The sequence below is a fragment of the Pseudochaenichthys georgianus genome, chromosome 14 (assembly GCF_902827115.2).
Source record: "Pseudochaenichthys georgianus chromosome 14, fPseGeo1.2, whole genome shotgun sequence".
NCBI lineage: Eukaryota > Metazoa > Chordata > Actinopteri > Perciformes > Channichthyidae > Pseudochaenichthys > Pseudochaenichthys georgianus.
This window is the reverse complement of record NC_047516.1, coordinates 33392387-33404732: the sequence shown is the minus strand read 5'-3', so window position 1 is coordinate 33404732 and position 12346 is coordinate 33392387. Positions and strand designations below refer to the sequence as shown.

Sequence of the window (12346 nt, the reverse complement as noted above, 5' to 3'; positions counted from 1 at the left end):
AAGAGTAGAACAATTAAATAAACTAACATAAAATAGAATATTACAATTAAATAATATTACTATATATTGACACTAATATATATTATATATATCTGTAGACCATCTGTCAAAATACACACTACAGGTATGAAGGGCCAATTTACAGCTACACTTGAGTGTATTAGGGGGATTTGTTTATGCCAATAGGTTTATGTAAAAGTCAAGTTTTTTATTCCAGGACTTTTATGAATATCATAACATTTATTTTGTATTTTACTGAATAAAAATATCTGAGTGCTTCCTGCTTCTGGTGCTAAATGAGAAATGTAAACAGACTGTGGCTCTGTGGCAGGCCCAGGATCAGTCACCACACACTGTTTACATCAGGTCATTCAGCGCTAGCTCTAGTATCCAACCTGAGGCTCCGTGACATAGACGGCCCTGTCCCCCAGCTGGAGGAAGACGTTGTCCTCGGGAGGAGGCGGGTTGGGTGCTCCGGTCGGAGAAGTTGCTGAGGCCGGGCTGGAACAAAGTCTGAAGCCGAAGCTGAAGCTGCTGCTGTTCAGTCTGCACAGGCTGTTGCGGATGAGCACCGAGTAGCACTTGTTAAAGCGCACCCACAGATAGACATAGCACAGCGTTATTAACATGTTATCCAGTGTTCACGAAAGGGGCCATGGTGGCCGTACTTCTCGCCATGGAACTTGACCTTGTTCACAGCAGAGTAGACCAAACACTACTGTTGAACCCGGCTGTCAAGCTAACTGCTAATGTATTCGTCCTCCTGTTTAAAGGCGGGTAGCAACAACAAGCGTTAAGGCTCGTTACCGCCCCCTATACTGGAGTGTGGGAAGTTCTGACGAAGAGATAAAAAGGAAGGCAGATAGCCTAAGTCTTCTTTTTACCTTTTTAGACCACAAGTACATTTAGTCAAGAACTGTACTACTTGAGTACAATTTTGAGGTATTAGGTTGTTTTCTATGTAATTCTATTTTGTAATTCTACTTCACTATAATCCAGAGGTAAATATTGTACTTTTACAACTACACTACATTTATTAAGTAGCCTATCTTTGGGTATTTTGCAGATTTGGATTAATGATGTGAAAATAATAAACACTTTAGTTACACCTGGAGTAAATTCACAAGCTGCACCTTTACCAGCTTTGATAACACTTGAATTCATCAATACGTTTAATTTTTACATGAAACATTTATTAAACGAAAAATCAAACTGACAAAACGTACACGGACCCAACTGTCATCTATTAACTGACGCACATTCATAACGGGCACACAGGTAGGAGATGGTGTAATTGATATGCACTATATCATGTTACATATCAATATGACCAACACCATAGACTACACACTCACATATTTGCTCTGTATTAACCGCAACCCACACTGTACACATGATCCACGACTGAACACATATTTATCCACATCATAGACTGATCCAGTTTGCAGTGGAGGCGCCTGCGCGTTGTCTATCCGGCATTGAGTAGCCAAAAGGCGGGAGAGAAGAGAGCAATCAGCAGGGAGGTACCAGACTACTAGCTAAACACAACTGTTAGCGCTGTGTAAGTGTTACTTTTTACTACTCAATATTGCTTATGAAGCTCTTGGTAAATAATACCTTTTGAGCATGGGTTAAAGGTATTGTGAATTCGTTTTTTCCCCAGAAACTACATAAAAAAAGTTAGCTAGCCTCTATTAGCAGTTTTGCTAACTTTTTGATTATTTGTTACAACACTTCATATAACCTGATGGACTGTGTGGTTGTCTTTGAGCTTGTACTTTACCGCCAATACTCAAATGTTGGCAAAATCCTGACTTTTAAAATTAAATTAAATTTGAGTAGAACCCTCAGTTAAGGCAAAGTCGCACATGTGTTGGGGAATGTATAACGTTTATATACTATAAACATTAATGTTCCGATAATCCTTGTGTTATTTAGTATTATATTTTATAAAATGACTATTATTATTACTGATTAATTAGCTGGCTAAGGTTAAGTTAATCCTCACAACACTGATATATTGCATAACAAGTAGCCTAAGTTTAGCTCATGTACTAAGAGGTAGAACATTTCTCTGGTGATATATAGTAGAGTTGGGTACAACATTAAATTATAATAGCACATACTCAAGTTAATATCAAGTACCTCAACATTTACTTAAGTACAGTAACTTTCTGTAGGACATATGAAAATATATGTGTTCCAACTGTAATGATCTTCCATACTGTAGTTCAGGTGTTCTGGGTGAAGCGGATGAGACAGGATGACTGGGCTGCCGTTCCCCTGTCCTGTTCATGTGGGGGTTGTTACCACTGGACGTGCACAAGCTCGACTGCACAAATACACTTTGGAGAGAAATCTGACCAAGTTGGAGAAATTGCTGAACGAGGGTATGTAACTTTGCTTTGTAATGATACCCCCTGGTTTGTGTCTAGACTGCCATCATGAAGATAGACACATTCTTTAATCTCTAAATTAAACTTCGACCCCAGAGCTTTCAATACAGGAATACTTATACTTGACAATGCAGACCTAAAACAAAAACCTGGTCTTATTGTTTTTGTATGTGTACCAGGTGTTGATGTGGACTGTGTGAATCATCTGGGTCAGACAGCACTCTTCTGTGCTGCTCTGTCGGGCCAAGTGAAGGTGACGGAGCTGCTTCTGCATTACGGAGCTGACCCCAACCAGTGAGTGTGCGCCTGCCCCCAATTCTAAGAAACCATATTCATTCTGATTAGGATTGCTTCTAAAGTCATCATGAGGGAATGGTTTTGTTTTAAAAGCAACTTTGAGTTGTAGTCAAAATAGTCAAGAGATGTCGCCTATGGTCACATGACTCGATCATTAATCAGATGACTTAAGACTAGGCCTGCAACTTCGACTTGTTGTTCATTTGGATTTAAGTTTTTATAACGTGTAATGACTACATTTCTCCTTAATCCCAAATTCAACAAAGTAGGTCATAAAAAATTGCAGAATAATAACTATTATATTCCTGAAAATAGATATATTCTGAATCAGCTCAGTATCACATTCAAATATTGAAACATTTCAGCGTGTAGACTCCTAATTTTATTTTTGCTGGTTTAAATGACTAACTTCTTGGACAGCACATTATATCAGCTGGAGCTGTGGATGTAATGCCATACTTAGTTGTCAAAGGCCTGCATTTTTTTTCTTTGCTGTCTGGTCCATGTTGTCTCTGTAAACCATTGTCCATACTCGGCCAAAGACCATTCCTAAGCCTCTCGTTGTAACATCACTCTAATATCCTGAGTAGATGCAATGTTTTTGTAACGATTAAGCATTATCGTACCTTAACCCTAGTCCCAAGAATACAATTATTTTAACTGTTTAAACAAAACAAAAAAAGTAGAAAGTTAAAATTCAAAATGTAATTTTGCTGGAAATGTATCAATTGTGTTTACATTTTATTTATTGACATCATATTTGGTGAAAGGCACATATTGTGACAAAGTCCAGGACTTGGCTTGAGATTTGTTGGTCTTTAATTGACCGATGACTTTCTAAGCCAGACTTGAGTTGAACTCGTGACCTGAAAAACAGTGACTTTGTCCCTCCCCTGCTGTTTGTATTCACTGTTTCACAACACAAAGATGGATATAAATACAATCAACTTTCTTGCAGTCGCTGTGAGGACTGGAGCACCCCAGTCCATGCAGGCGTTGTTTCCGGTAACTCTTTAGTGGTGAGTGGCCTGCTGGATGCAGGAGGAGATACCAGACTCCATGATAGAGAAGGCAGGACACCCTTTGACTGGCTGAGGTCTGTGAAGCCGGAAGTCAGAGCTAAGGTAAGCTGCTGAGTGGAAACAGTATCATTTTGCTTGTTGTGTTTTTGCAGTGATTTAGCATTGTAGTTCTGTTAGGGACAGAGAGAGATATAGAGAGGAGCCGTGGGTCAATGTGTAACGACGTCCTCTTCATCAACCAGAACATGCTTCCTCTCACACTTTGTATGAATAAGCTTCACTGGTCAGTCTGACAACTGTAGAGTGAGGAGGATGATACGCTCATGTAGATGAAAGCTAAACTCACCAGCAGCAACATTCAGGGTCAGCTCGGCCCAGCTACTCGAGGAAATTAGCTTAACATCATCAGTGTTTTTCTTGAAGCATAAAGTGTGGCCTCACGAAAACGTTGAAGCGCTCAGAAAAAGACGCTGGGTGCAGCACTTTGTCCTCAAGGTGGTTGCACCCTCATCAGAAACAATTTCAAAAGAACGCTTGCGCTCAGAAAAGGCATCATACAGGCCCTAATTGAACTCGTGCCTTTATCGGGCACACCCCTGACTGAAAAGGGCTCTAGTACAGTATGCATCAATGGACTGCTCAGTATCCTATCAAATTGGAATCTGTGTTTCTCTAAGGCAGGGGTTCCCAACCTTTATTGTGCCAAGGACCGGCAGACACATAAAAAAAAAAATCGCGGACCGGTTGTCAATTTTAACTGATTTTAATATTTAGTCACCAACAGGTAGCAACAGAGACTAATTGTATGTAACAGCCTGAACAAATACTAGAACAGGGTGTCCGCGGGGTCTTAAAAAGTATTAAAAGCTGATAAATCAATTTAGCGAAAATTAAGGCTATTCAAAAGTATTTAATAGTATTAAACAGCATTTTCCAAGGTATTAAGAAGGTCCACAGCAACGACAACATGAAACACCCTTTAATTTACTGCAACGACATGTCGGGAAACCCCATCAAGGCGGCCCCATCAAGGCGGCCCCATAGCGCGCCGTAAAATTCTGCTTCTTATTTTAAGTTTCGTTGCCTTGCTCCGCCTGGGGGGGGAAGAGTGTTAGCCGATAGCCAATCTGTGCCTCCCCTGACTGCAAGTCGCTGACACACACCGCTGCAGACTCTCTGCACGCAGGAGCAGCGGAGTTCGGCCGATGCTGCTCCTCCAAGGAAGAGACACACGGTCACTAAGCCGAACTATATCCGGTCACAGTGATCTGCTATTTAAAAGTAAAGTCAACACATATCGACCCTCGAGAAAAGTGTTAACATATATATCGTTTGTTTTATCTCTTGGGAACAATACCTAAATCAAATACTTTCTAATGGTTTCTTTTTCTAATAAACCTTGCATTGGGTTAGTCACACAATTAATTATCTTGTGCTTTGTTCTATCTGAATTATGATAAGGAGTTATCACAAGCTGTTTTGTTGTGCTATCTTACAATCCATACTGTTGTAAGAGTCGGTGAGGGCTGATAATTGAGTCCGGGAAAGGACTCAGACCTACTAATTGACCTGACCGAAGTTATTGAGTCAATGTAAGTTTACTGGTTGGCTCAGATCCACCAACGTCAGCAAGATCTCACCTCTACTAACTCCCCGAAGAACCAGGTTCAATTAACTGCTGTTTCAATTCAGACAACTCTCTTAAATTTGTTTAAGCGATCCCGAAGGATTTTGATATCAGTACATGAGATGTGGCCCTACATGTACCTAAGTGTGAGTGTGGCAGGGTGCAATCTTACCTTTGAAGTAGGAGAGGAGAGCGCAGATGTCTTTTAAGTTGTCCCAATCCAAAAGGTGGGATCAGTTTATTTGAAGAAAAATATGTCCAAACTAATACAGGGTTTTTACCTTCTCTCTTTACAACATTATAATCATACTAAACCTATCATGCTGTGATCATGTTCTAATATGAAACTTTAATTCAGTTGTACATTTACCATAATTTGTAACTTCAACTGCCCAATTCAGTTGTGACATTTATAATCTCCCAATAAAATGTAGAGGTATTTCCTCATAAAAAGACTGGTGATAATAAAAAGCACATTCAACCTTTCATTCACCAAAACAGTTCATTTTCTCATTTCGACATTCGTATACTTCAATTAGTCCCGCATGAATTCGGAGGGCCTTTCCTCACAGGTCGCAGGGTACTAACATTCAACAAACATCAATTCATTCAATGTTTATCAATCAATCAATATTTATTTATGTAGCCCAATATCATAAATGTTACATTTGTCTCAGTGGTCTTCACAGTTTGTACAGAATATCAGTATGACAATACGACACCCTCTGTCCTTAGTCCCTCTGTCCTTAGTCCCTCTGTCCTTAGACCCTCACATCGTACAAGGAAAAACTTCCAGAGAAAACCCACAGTTTAAAGGGAAAAATGGGAGAAACCTCAGGGAGAGCAGCAGAGGAGGGATCCCTCTCCCAGGACGGACAGACGTGCAATAGATGCCGTGTGTAAATTGAGAAGATAATACATTTGCAACATAGGTAGTCCAAATGTTTGGAAATGCATGTGTGTATAATAGGAAGATGAATCCACGAGGATATCCATCCAGGACCGATGATCCAGGACCACAGCCACGACTCAAGATCCAGGGCTCGCGATGCAGGACACAGGACCGCAGGATCATCCATGACTCCGGATCCCGGCGTATATAGACACCAAAAGAAAGACATTTGGGGAAGCTGGGTTAATCGGAACATGAGAGTACACAGGTATAGACAGAGAGAAGGAAGAAGTAAGATGTCCCCCGACAAACTAAGCCTATATCAGCAAAACTAGGGGCTGAATCTTATCAGCCCTAACTATAAGCTTTATCAAAAAGGAAGGTCTTAAAGAGCCTGTGACACGAGTTTCCCCCATCATCCAAACCCATCAATTTGAGTACATATTGTCCCCTTGAAAACCGTTACGGAACTGATTTTGGATATTTGTAATTTGATAACCATTAATCTGCCTTCAATGTTGACAATTTTCTGGATCTTCTCGCGGATTCTTCAAGTCCCGCCAAATGATGTGTGGCGTCATTGCGGGCACAGAGCTCCAGCTGCACCGTTCAGGATCCCAGCATCTGCATGTAAACGCACGACGGCGCACACAGCAGCAAGCTCAGACAGCGATGACAGTTTAATTTTCAACGTGTCTGAGAGCTCATAAGGCTGAAGGATCGGTTTATGTTGTATCTGTTAGAAGTTTAGGAATGAGGTGCGTCAATATGGGCGATCATACGGTCATGTAGCCAGTGGGACTGGGACTAAAAATCATCCTGGGACTCTCGACCGGCCCACTTCGGTACCGCTAGTAAATTGTCAACGGGGGGAGTGGGGGATGTCAGGGGCGGCGGGTGCTGTAGATAGTAAATGTAAATATTTGTGTCACTGCATCCTGGTAAAATACAAATATAATGTATAATGTCTGTGTCTTTGACATTAGCGCTGCTAGCCACCTGTGCCCTGTACTACGAAGCCAGTTCAACAGACCCTGGATATGTTTGAGTAACAAACAAACTAACAACAAACTAACAAACGAGATCTCGCTAAGCGGTCCTACGACGCTGGTTATCAACTCGGTAAATCAAGCCAGGGTTTCTCTCTCCAGCTGAGAGCGCGTTCACGTCTAAGACACGAGTGGATCTGACTTTAATTACATTTGTCTCGAGTGTTTCGTCAACATAATGTGTTAAATAATACTTCTGCATCCAGTCTGTGACACTGTGAGTGTTGCACGGCCAGATGAGGCTGGAGAAGCTGACTCAGATAAGGAAATATATGATATATTATGATCGATGATCTGATTGATGATGTAATATGAATGATAAGTGCGACACGTCGGCGTCTTCTCTGCATACGGCAGTTTAAACTGTATTTTCTTTATCCTGTAATATGACTTGAGAGATTTAAACTCCGCACACTGAGTTGATCTCTTTTCTATAGACGCCGGAGGCGGGCAGCGTCAGGTAAAAGAAGTTATTTAGCCTTCCCAAACCTGAGCCGCGCCGCCTATGGGGGATGTGCTAGTGACTTATCCGACCGGCCCACTTCGGTGCCGGCCCATCGGGATTCGTCCCGATGGCCAGTCCGCCACTGCACCCAGCCCACGTAAATTGTCAACGGGGGGAGCCTCTCTGCGGGGAAACGGTGGACCTAGTGTCCCGATCGGAGTGGGAATAATAATAATAATAATAATAATAATAATCCGTGCATTTTAGCCATTCATTTCCCCAACATTGTGGTAAAAAAAAAAAACACACGTTTAATCCATGTTGGTGTACTACAACTACAAAAAGCATCGATTTGTTTTCTCATCAGGAAATGCAGACCGGCTCAAACGATTTTTAATCATCACGATCATATGTTCGCCGAATTGACATGAAAGCACTAATAAATGTAGTTTCATCCACTTGAGTTTACAACTACAAAAATAATCGATTTGTTTTTATATCACATCTGACGGGAGGAAATTCAGCAGCTCTCACTACCGATTTTTAATCCTAATGTAATCATCATTTTCACCACGATCATTTGTGTTTATGTCGCCGAATTGACATGAAAGCACTGACAAATATGAATATACTGTAGTCAACTTCATTAAAACGTTATTAACGTGCCTAAACTCAGTAATTCACCATTTCTACGCATGACAACACACTTTGTCCGTGTTTGGCTCTCGAAGCGTTCCCGCATTGACGTCACTTCCGGCTTCCCCCAAAACGAGTCGAAGGAATTTCCCCGCGATGTTCGAAATTATTGATATTTAACGGAACGGTATCGCTTTTTCTTTTTTAAACTGACGGTTCGAGATTACTAGTAGCCCAATATTTCATTGCACAACAGTTGTTGGGATGCTGTCACAGGCTCTTTAAGCGCACTCTTAAAAACGGATAGGGTGTCTGCCGCCCGAACACAAACTGGAAGCTGATTCCACAAATGTGGAGCTTGATAAGAAAAGGCTCTGGCTCCCATTCTACTTTTAGAGACTCTAGGAACAACCAACAACCCTGCATTCTTGGAACGCAATGCCCTAGTAGGACAGTAGGGTATAATGAGTTCTTTAAGGTAAGATGGCGCCTGCCCATTAAGGGCTTTGTAGGCGAGAAGAAGAAATTCTATCCTGTGTTCTATAGGGAGCCAGTGTAAGGCAGCCAGAACAGGAGTAATGTGGTCCCTTCTCCTAACTCTGGTTAGTACACGAGCCGCAGCATTTTGAATTAGCTGAAGCGACTTGACTGACTTCTTGGTACTCCCTGATAATAAGGAGTTACAATAATCCAGCCTTGAAGTAACAAATGCATGGACTAGTTTCTTTCATTCCACTCCTTTCACAAAGAAATTCACTCAGCTTTCAACAAAGAAATTCGAGAGATATTTACCAAGTTTGAGAGAACCTTATCGAGAGCTATTAACCCAGCTCTGAGGGACAGAGCTTACCGGGAGAGAGTATACCAGGGGAACCCCCCCTCTCTCTCTCGCTCTCTCCCAAAAAGAAAGTTCCCGTTAGGAACCGTGACTCACTGATATGAGGACTCAATTGCACAACCCGGAGACGAAAAGGTTTGAAGAAAAATAAACTTGAATGGATCAAAAACAAAGAAACACTCTTTACAGAGGGAGTGACAAAACGGTCACAAAACAAAACGCTCTCATGGAGGATATCACAAAAGGTACTTGGTCTCTCTATGGCTGCTTGGATCTGACTTCTTGGCATGACGAGCAAGACGAACTGACAACAGACAAGGGTAGACAGGACCATATATAAGTGGTAAGTGGGAACAGGTGGAAACAATCAGGGGCGGGGCAGACGCTGACGATGGCAGGAAACAAGAACCAAGGAAGTAAAGGCACCTGGAATGAGACAAGGAGTACAAAATAAAACAGGAAGTGAAACAAACAAAACAAACATGAACGTGACAAATACATAACAAACTAACATAATTGACGGGACACAACAGCTCCTCCCCATCCGCCGGTGTCTTTATGCTCGAAAACAGGATAGAAAAACGTAAGACACCTCCTCCACACCCATATTTGTGGAAACTGGGTATGGCCTCTGATGTACAGGACTGGACATGACCGGACATATTCTATTGGCTATGGCATAAGACACACCTTCCCATGTTTGTGTAAAAAAGACATGCCCCTGCAGGACTTGCAAAATATTATTCTCGGCTATGACATAACCACCTTTTTGGGGCCTCTTAGTTTTTTCTCCTTAAGTCAGGAGCCCCCCTCCCTGTGTACTGCTGTGAGAGGGGAGAGTCCCTTATCAGTGACACCCATAAATCATTAGGCCTCACACTCAATTTAACAAACCACTTGTGTTTTGTTTATACTGTAAATATAGAAAAACCTAAAATATGAAGCATTTTCATTGTGGGTTATACAAGAATATAATTGATTATATTTGATTATAACTAACTTTCGTTTTAATTATTCAACCTGATATGGAGATCTCAACACCCTCTTTTCAAAACGCAAAGTTATCAAAAGGATGGAGGTGTGTGGCGCAGTGGATAGAGCCTTGGTGTTGGGATCAGGGGTCACAGGTTCAAACCCCACTGCAGTCAGCATGTCGTTGTGTCCCTGGGCAAGACACTTCACCCCAAAGTGCTCCTGTGGGGATTGTCCACAGTCCACAGTACTGAATATGTAAGTCGCTTTGGATAAAAGTAACATGTAATCAAAACAGCAACAGATACAATTGTAAACATACATACATATTCATTATGGGTTTATACAAGAATATGATTGATCATCTTTGATTATAATTAACTTTCGTTTTTAGTATTCACTTGATATGGAGATCTCAACACTGTAAATGTGAGGTAAAGTGTGACCGGTTAGAACTCGAAGTGGCGATGAGGTCTTAAAATGTATGGAAAGGGTCTTAAAAAAGGTCTTAAAAGGTATTAAATGTGACTTTAGGATTCTGGCATATACCCTGTAGAACAATATGCATCCAAAACATATTAACAACGTTTAAAAAAAAAAAAAAAAGAACCGGTGTTTTTTCGGAAAAACAGAAAACCAAAAAAACGACGTTATTCAGTTTTTAAACCAAAACGGGAAAACAGATAAATCAACGTTTTGGTTTTGTTTGTACGATTTACGGATAATCCAGTGATGGGAAAACAAGGAGAAGGCGCATTATGAAGGAGATGTCTGGTTGCCTGTGTGTGTGTGTGTGTGTGTGTGTGTGTGTGTGTGTGTGTGTGTGTGTGTGTGTGCGTGCGTGCGTGCGTGCGTGCGTGCGTGCGTGCGTGTGTGTGTGTGTGCGTGTGACACTGGCATTTGTTGCTGTGGATAGATTTTAAAAAAAATCTATCCACAGCAACAAACAAATATATCCAATGGGACTAAGAGTAAAACGAATTCAGCAGATTTATACCCGGAACGAACGACACTATCATAATATCTTCTGAAAACAAATGCCAGTGTCACATCATGCGCCTTAGTGCCCGAACATCTCCTTCATAAAACGAGTAATAGGGGGGATAATCGGGCAGTTCGATATGTGTAGAGGTGTGTTTGTGTGTAGAGGTGTGTGTGTGTGGTTAACACATAGCAGCCTGCAGTCACTCTTAAGCTGTTCTGATGAAGGTAAACACAGTGAAGGCGGTGCGTAAAAAGGTACAGCTCTTGGCGCGCTGGTGCTGCACTTCTCAGAGGCGGAGTTACACGTCCCGCTGCCTCCTGATGCTGCAGCCATTTCATGAAGTGAAGGAGGTTTTCCTTCTATAAAACAGCTGTGGCAGCAGATACCGTGAGAGTCCCGGACATGAATTCATAGATCAAGGCAGACTGGTTTACACTTTACAGACTCTCCTGTCTTGCTGTTTTTCCGGTGCTTAAACAAATAGCTCTACACCCCTGACCGACATGTCCTTAAATCGAAGTCCGAGTTTGAAATATATCTCCTGTGTCCTGGATCGCGAGCGCTGGATCGCGAGCGCTGGATCGCGAGTCGTGGCTGTGGTCCTGGATCATAGGTCCTGGATGGATATCCTCGTGGATTCATCTTCCTATTATACACACATGCATTTCCAAACATTTGGACTACCTATGTTGCAAATGTATTATCTTTTCAATTTACACACGGCATCTATTGCACGTCTGTCCGTCCTGGGAGAGGGATCCCTCCTCTGTTGCTCTCCCTGAGGTTTCTCCCATTTTTCCCTTTAAACTGGGTTTTCTTTGGAAGTTTTTCCTTGTACGATGTGAGGGTCTAAGGACAGAGGGTGTCGTATTGTCATACTGATATTCTGTACACACTGTGAAGACCACTGAGACAAATGTAACATTTGTGATATTGGGCTATATAAATAAACATTGATTGATTGATTGATCTCAAATAATGTATGCACTGCCATTTCCCCACATAAACATAACAGTCTGCAATGAAACGGTTGTCTCCTGTGCGCTCCTCTTCCTACTTGGCGCACCGGTAACTTTCTCGTGTGCACGAGAGGCTGAGACGAGGCTGAGCCGCCGAATCCCTCGGAACATCATAAAAAACATTTTCAACGATTTTCTGGTGAAAGTTGAACTAAGCTACTGGATTAA

At 41.8% G+C, this 12346-nt stretch overlaps 2 protein-coding genes across 5 annotated transcripts in view; one reads left to right on the top strand and one right to left on the bottom strand.

Moving 5' to 3' along the window:
* Positions 1-814, bottom strand: part of hlcs (holocarboxylase synthetase (biotin-(proprionyl-CoA-carboxylase (ATP-hydrolysing)) ligase)) — a 37255-nt gene extending 36441 nt beyond the window's left edge. The window contains exon 1 of one of the 3 annotated variants that reach the window (XM_034099139.2): positions 396-814. In XM_034099139.2, the coding sequence (XP_033955030.1) occupies positions 396-629 (234 nt within the window). In that variant the 5' untranslated portion in view covers positions 630-814. The remainder of the gene's footprint in view (positions 1-395) is intronic. The other 2 variants (XM_034099138.2, XM_034099137.2) reach the window with 2 other exon arrangements.
* Positions 815-904: 90 nt separating this feature from the next.
* tex14 (testis expressed 14, intercellular bridge forming factor) overlaps positions 905-12346 on the top strand; it is a 36337-nt gene continuing 24895 nt past the window's right edge. Inside the window, exons 1-5 of one of the 2 annotated variants that reach the window (XM_071205458.1) lie at positions 905-1001; positions 1432-1561; positions 2236-2390; positions 2576-2690; positions 3652-3817. In XM_071205458.1, the coding sequence (XP_071061559.1) occupies positions 2264-2390; positions 2576-2690; positions 3652-3817 (408 nt within the window). In that variant the 5' untranslated portion in view covers positions 905-1001; positions 1432-1561; positions 2236-2263. Of the gene's footprint in view, positions 1002-1431; positions 1562-2230; positions 2391-2575; positions 2691-3651; positions 3818-12346 lie in introns of both variants that reach the window. The other variant, XM_034098302.2, reaches the window with a different exon arrangement.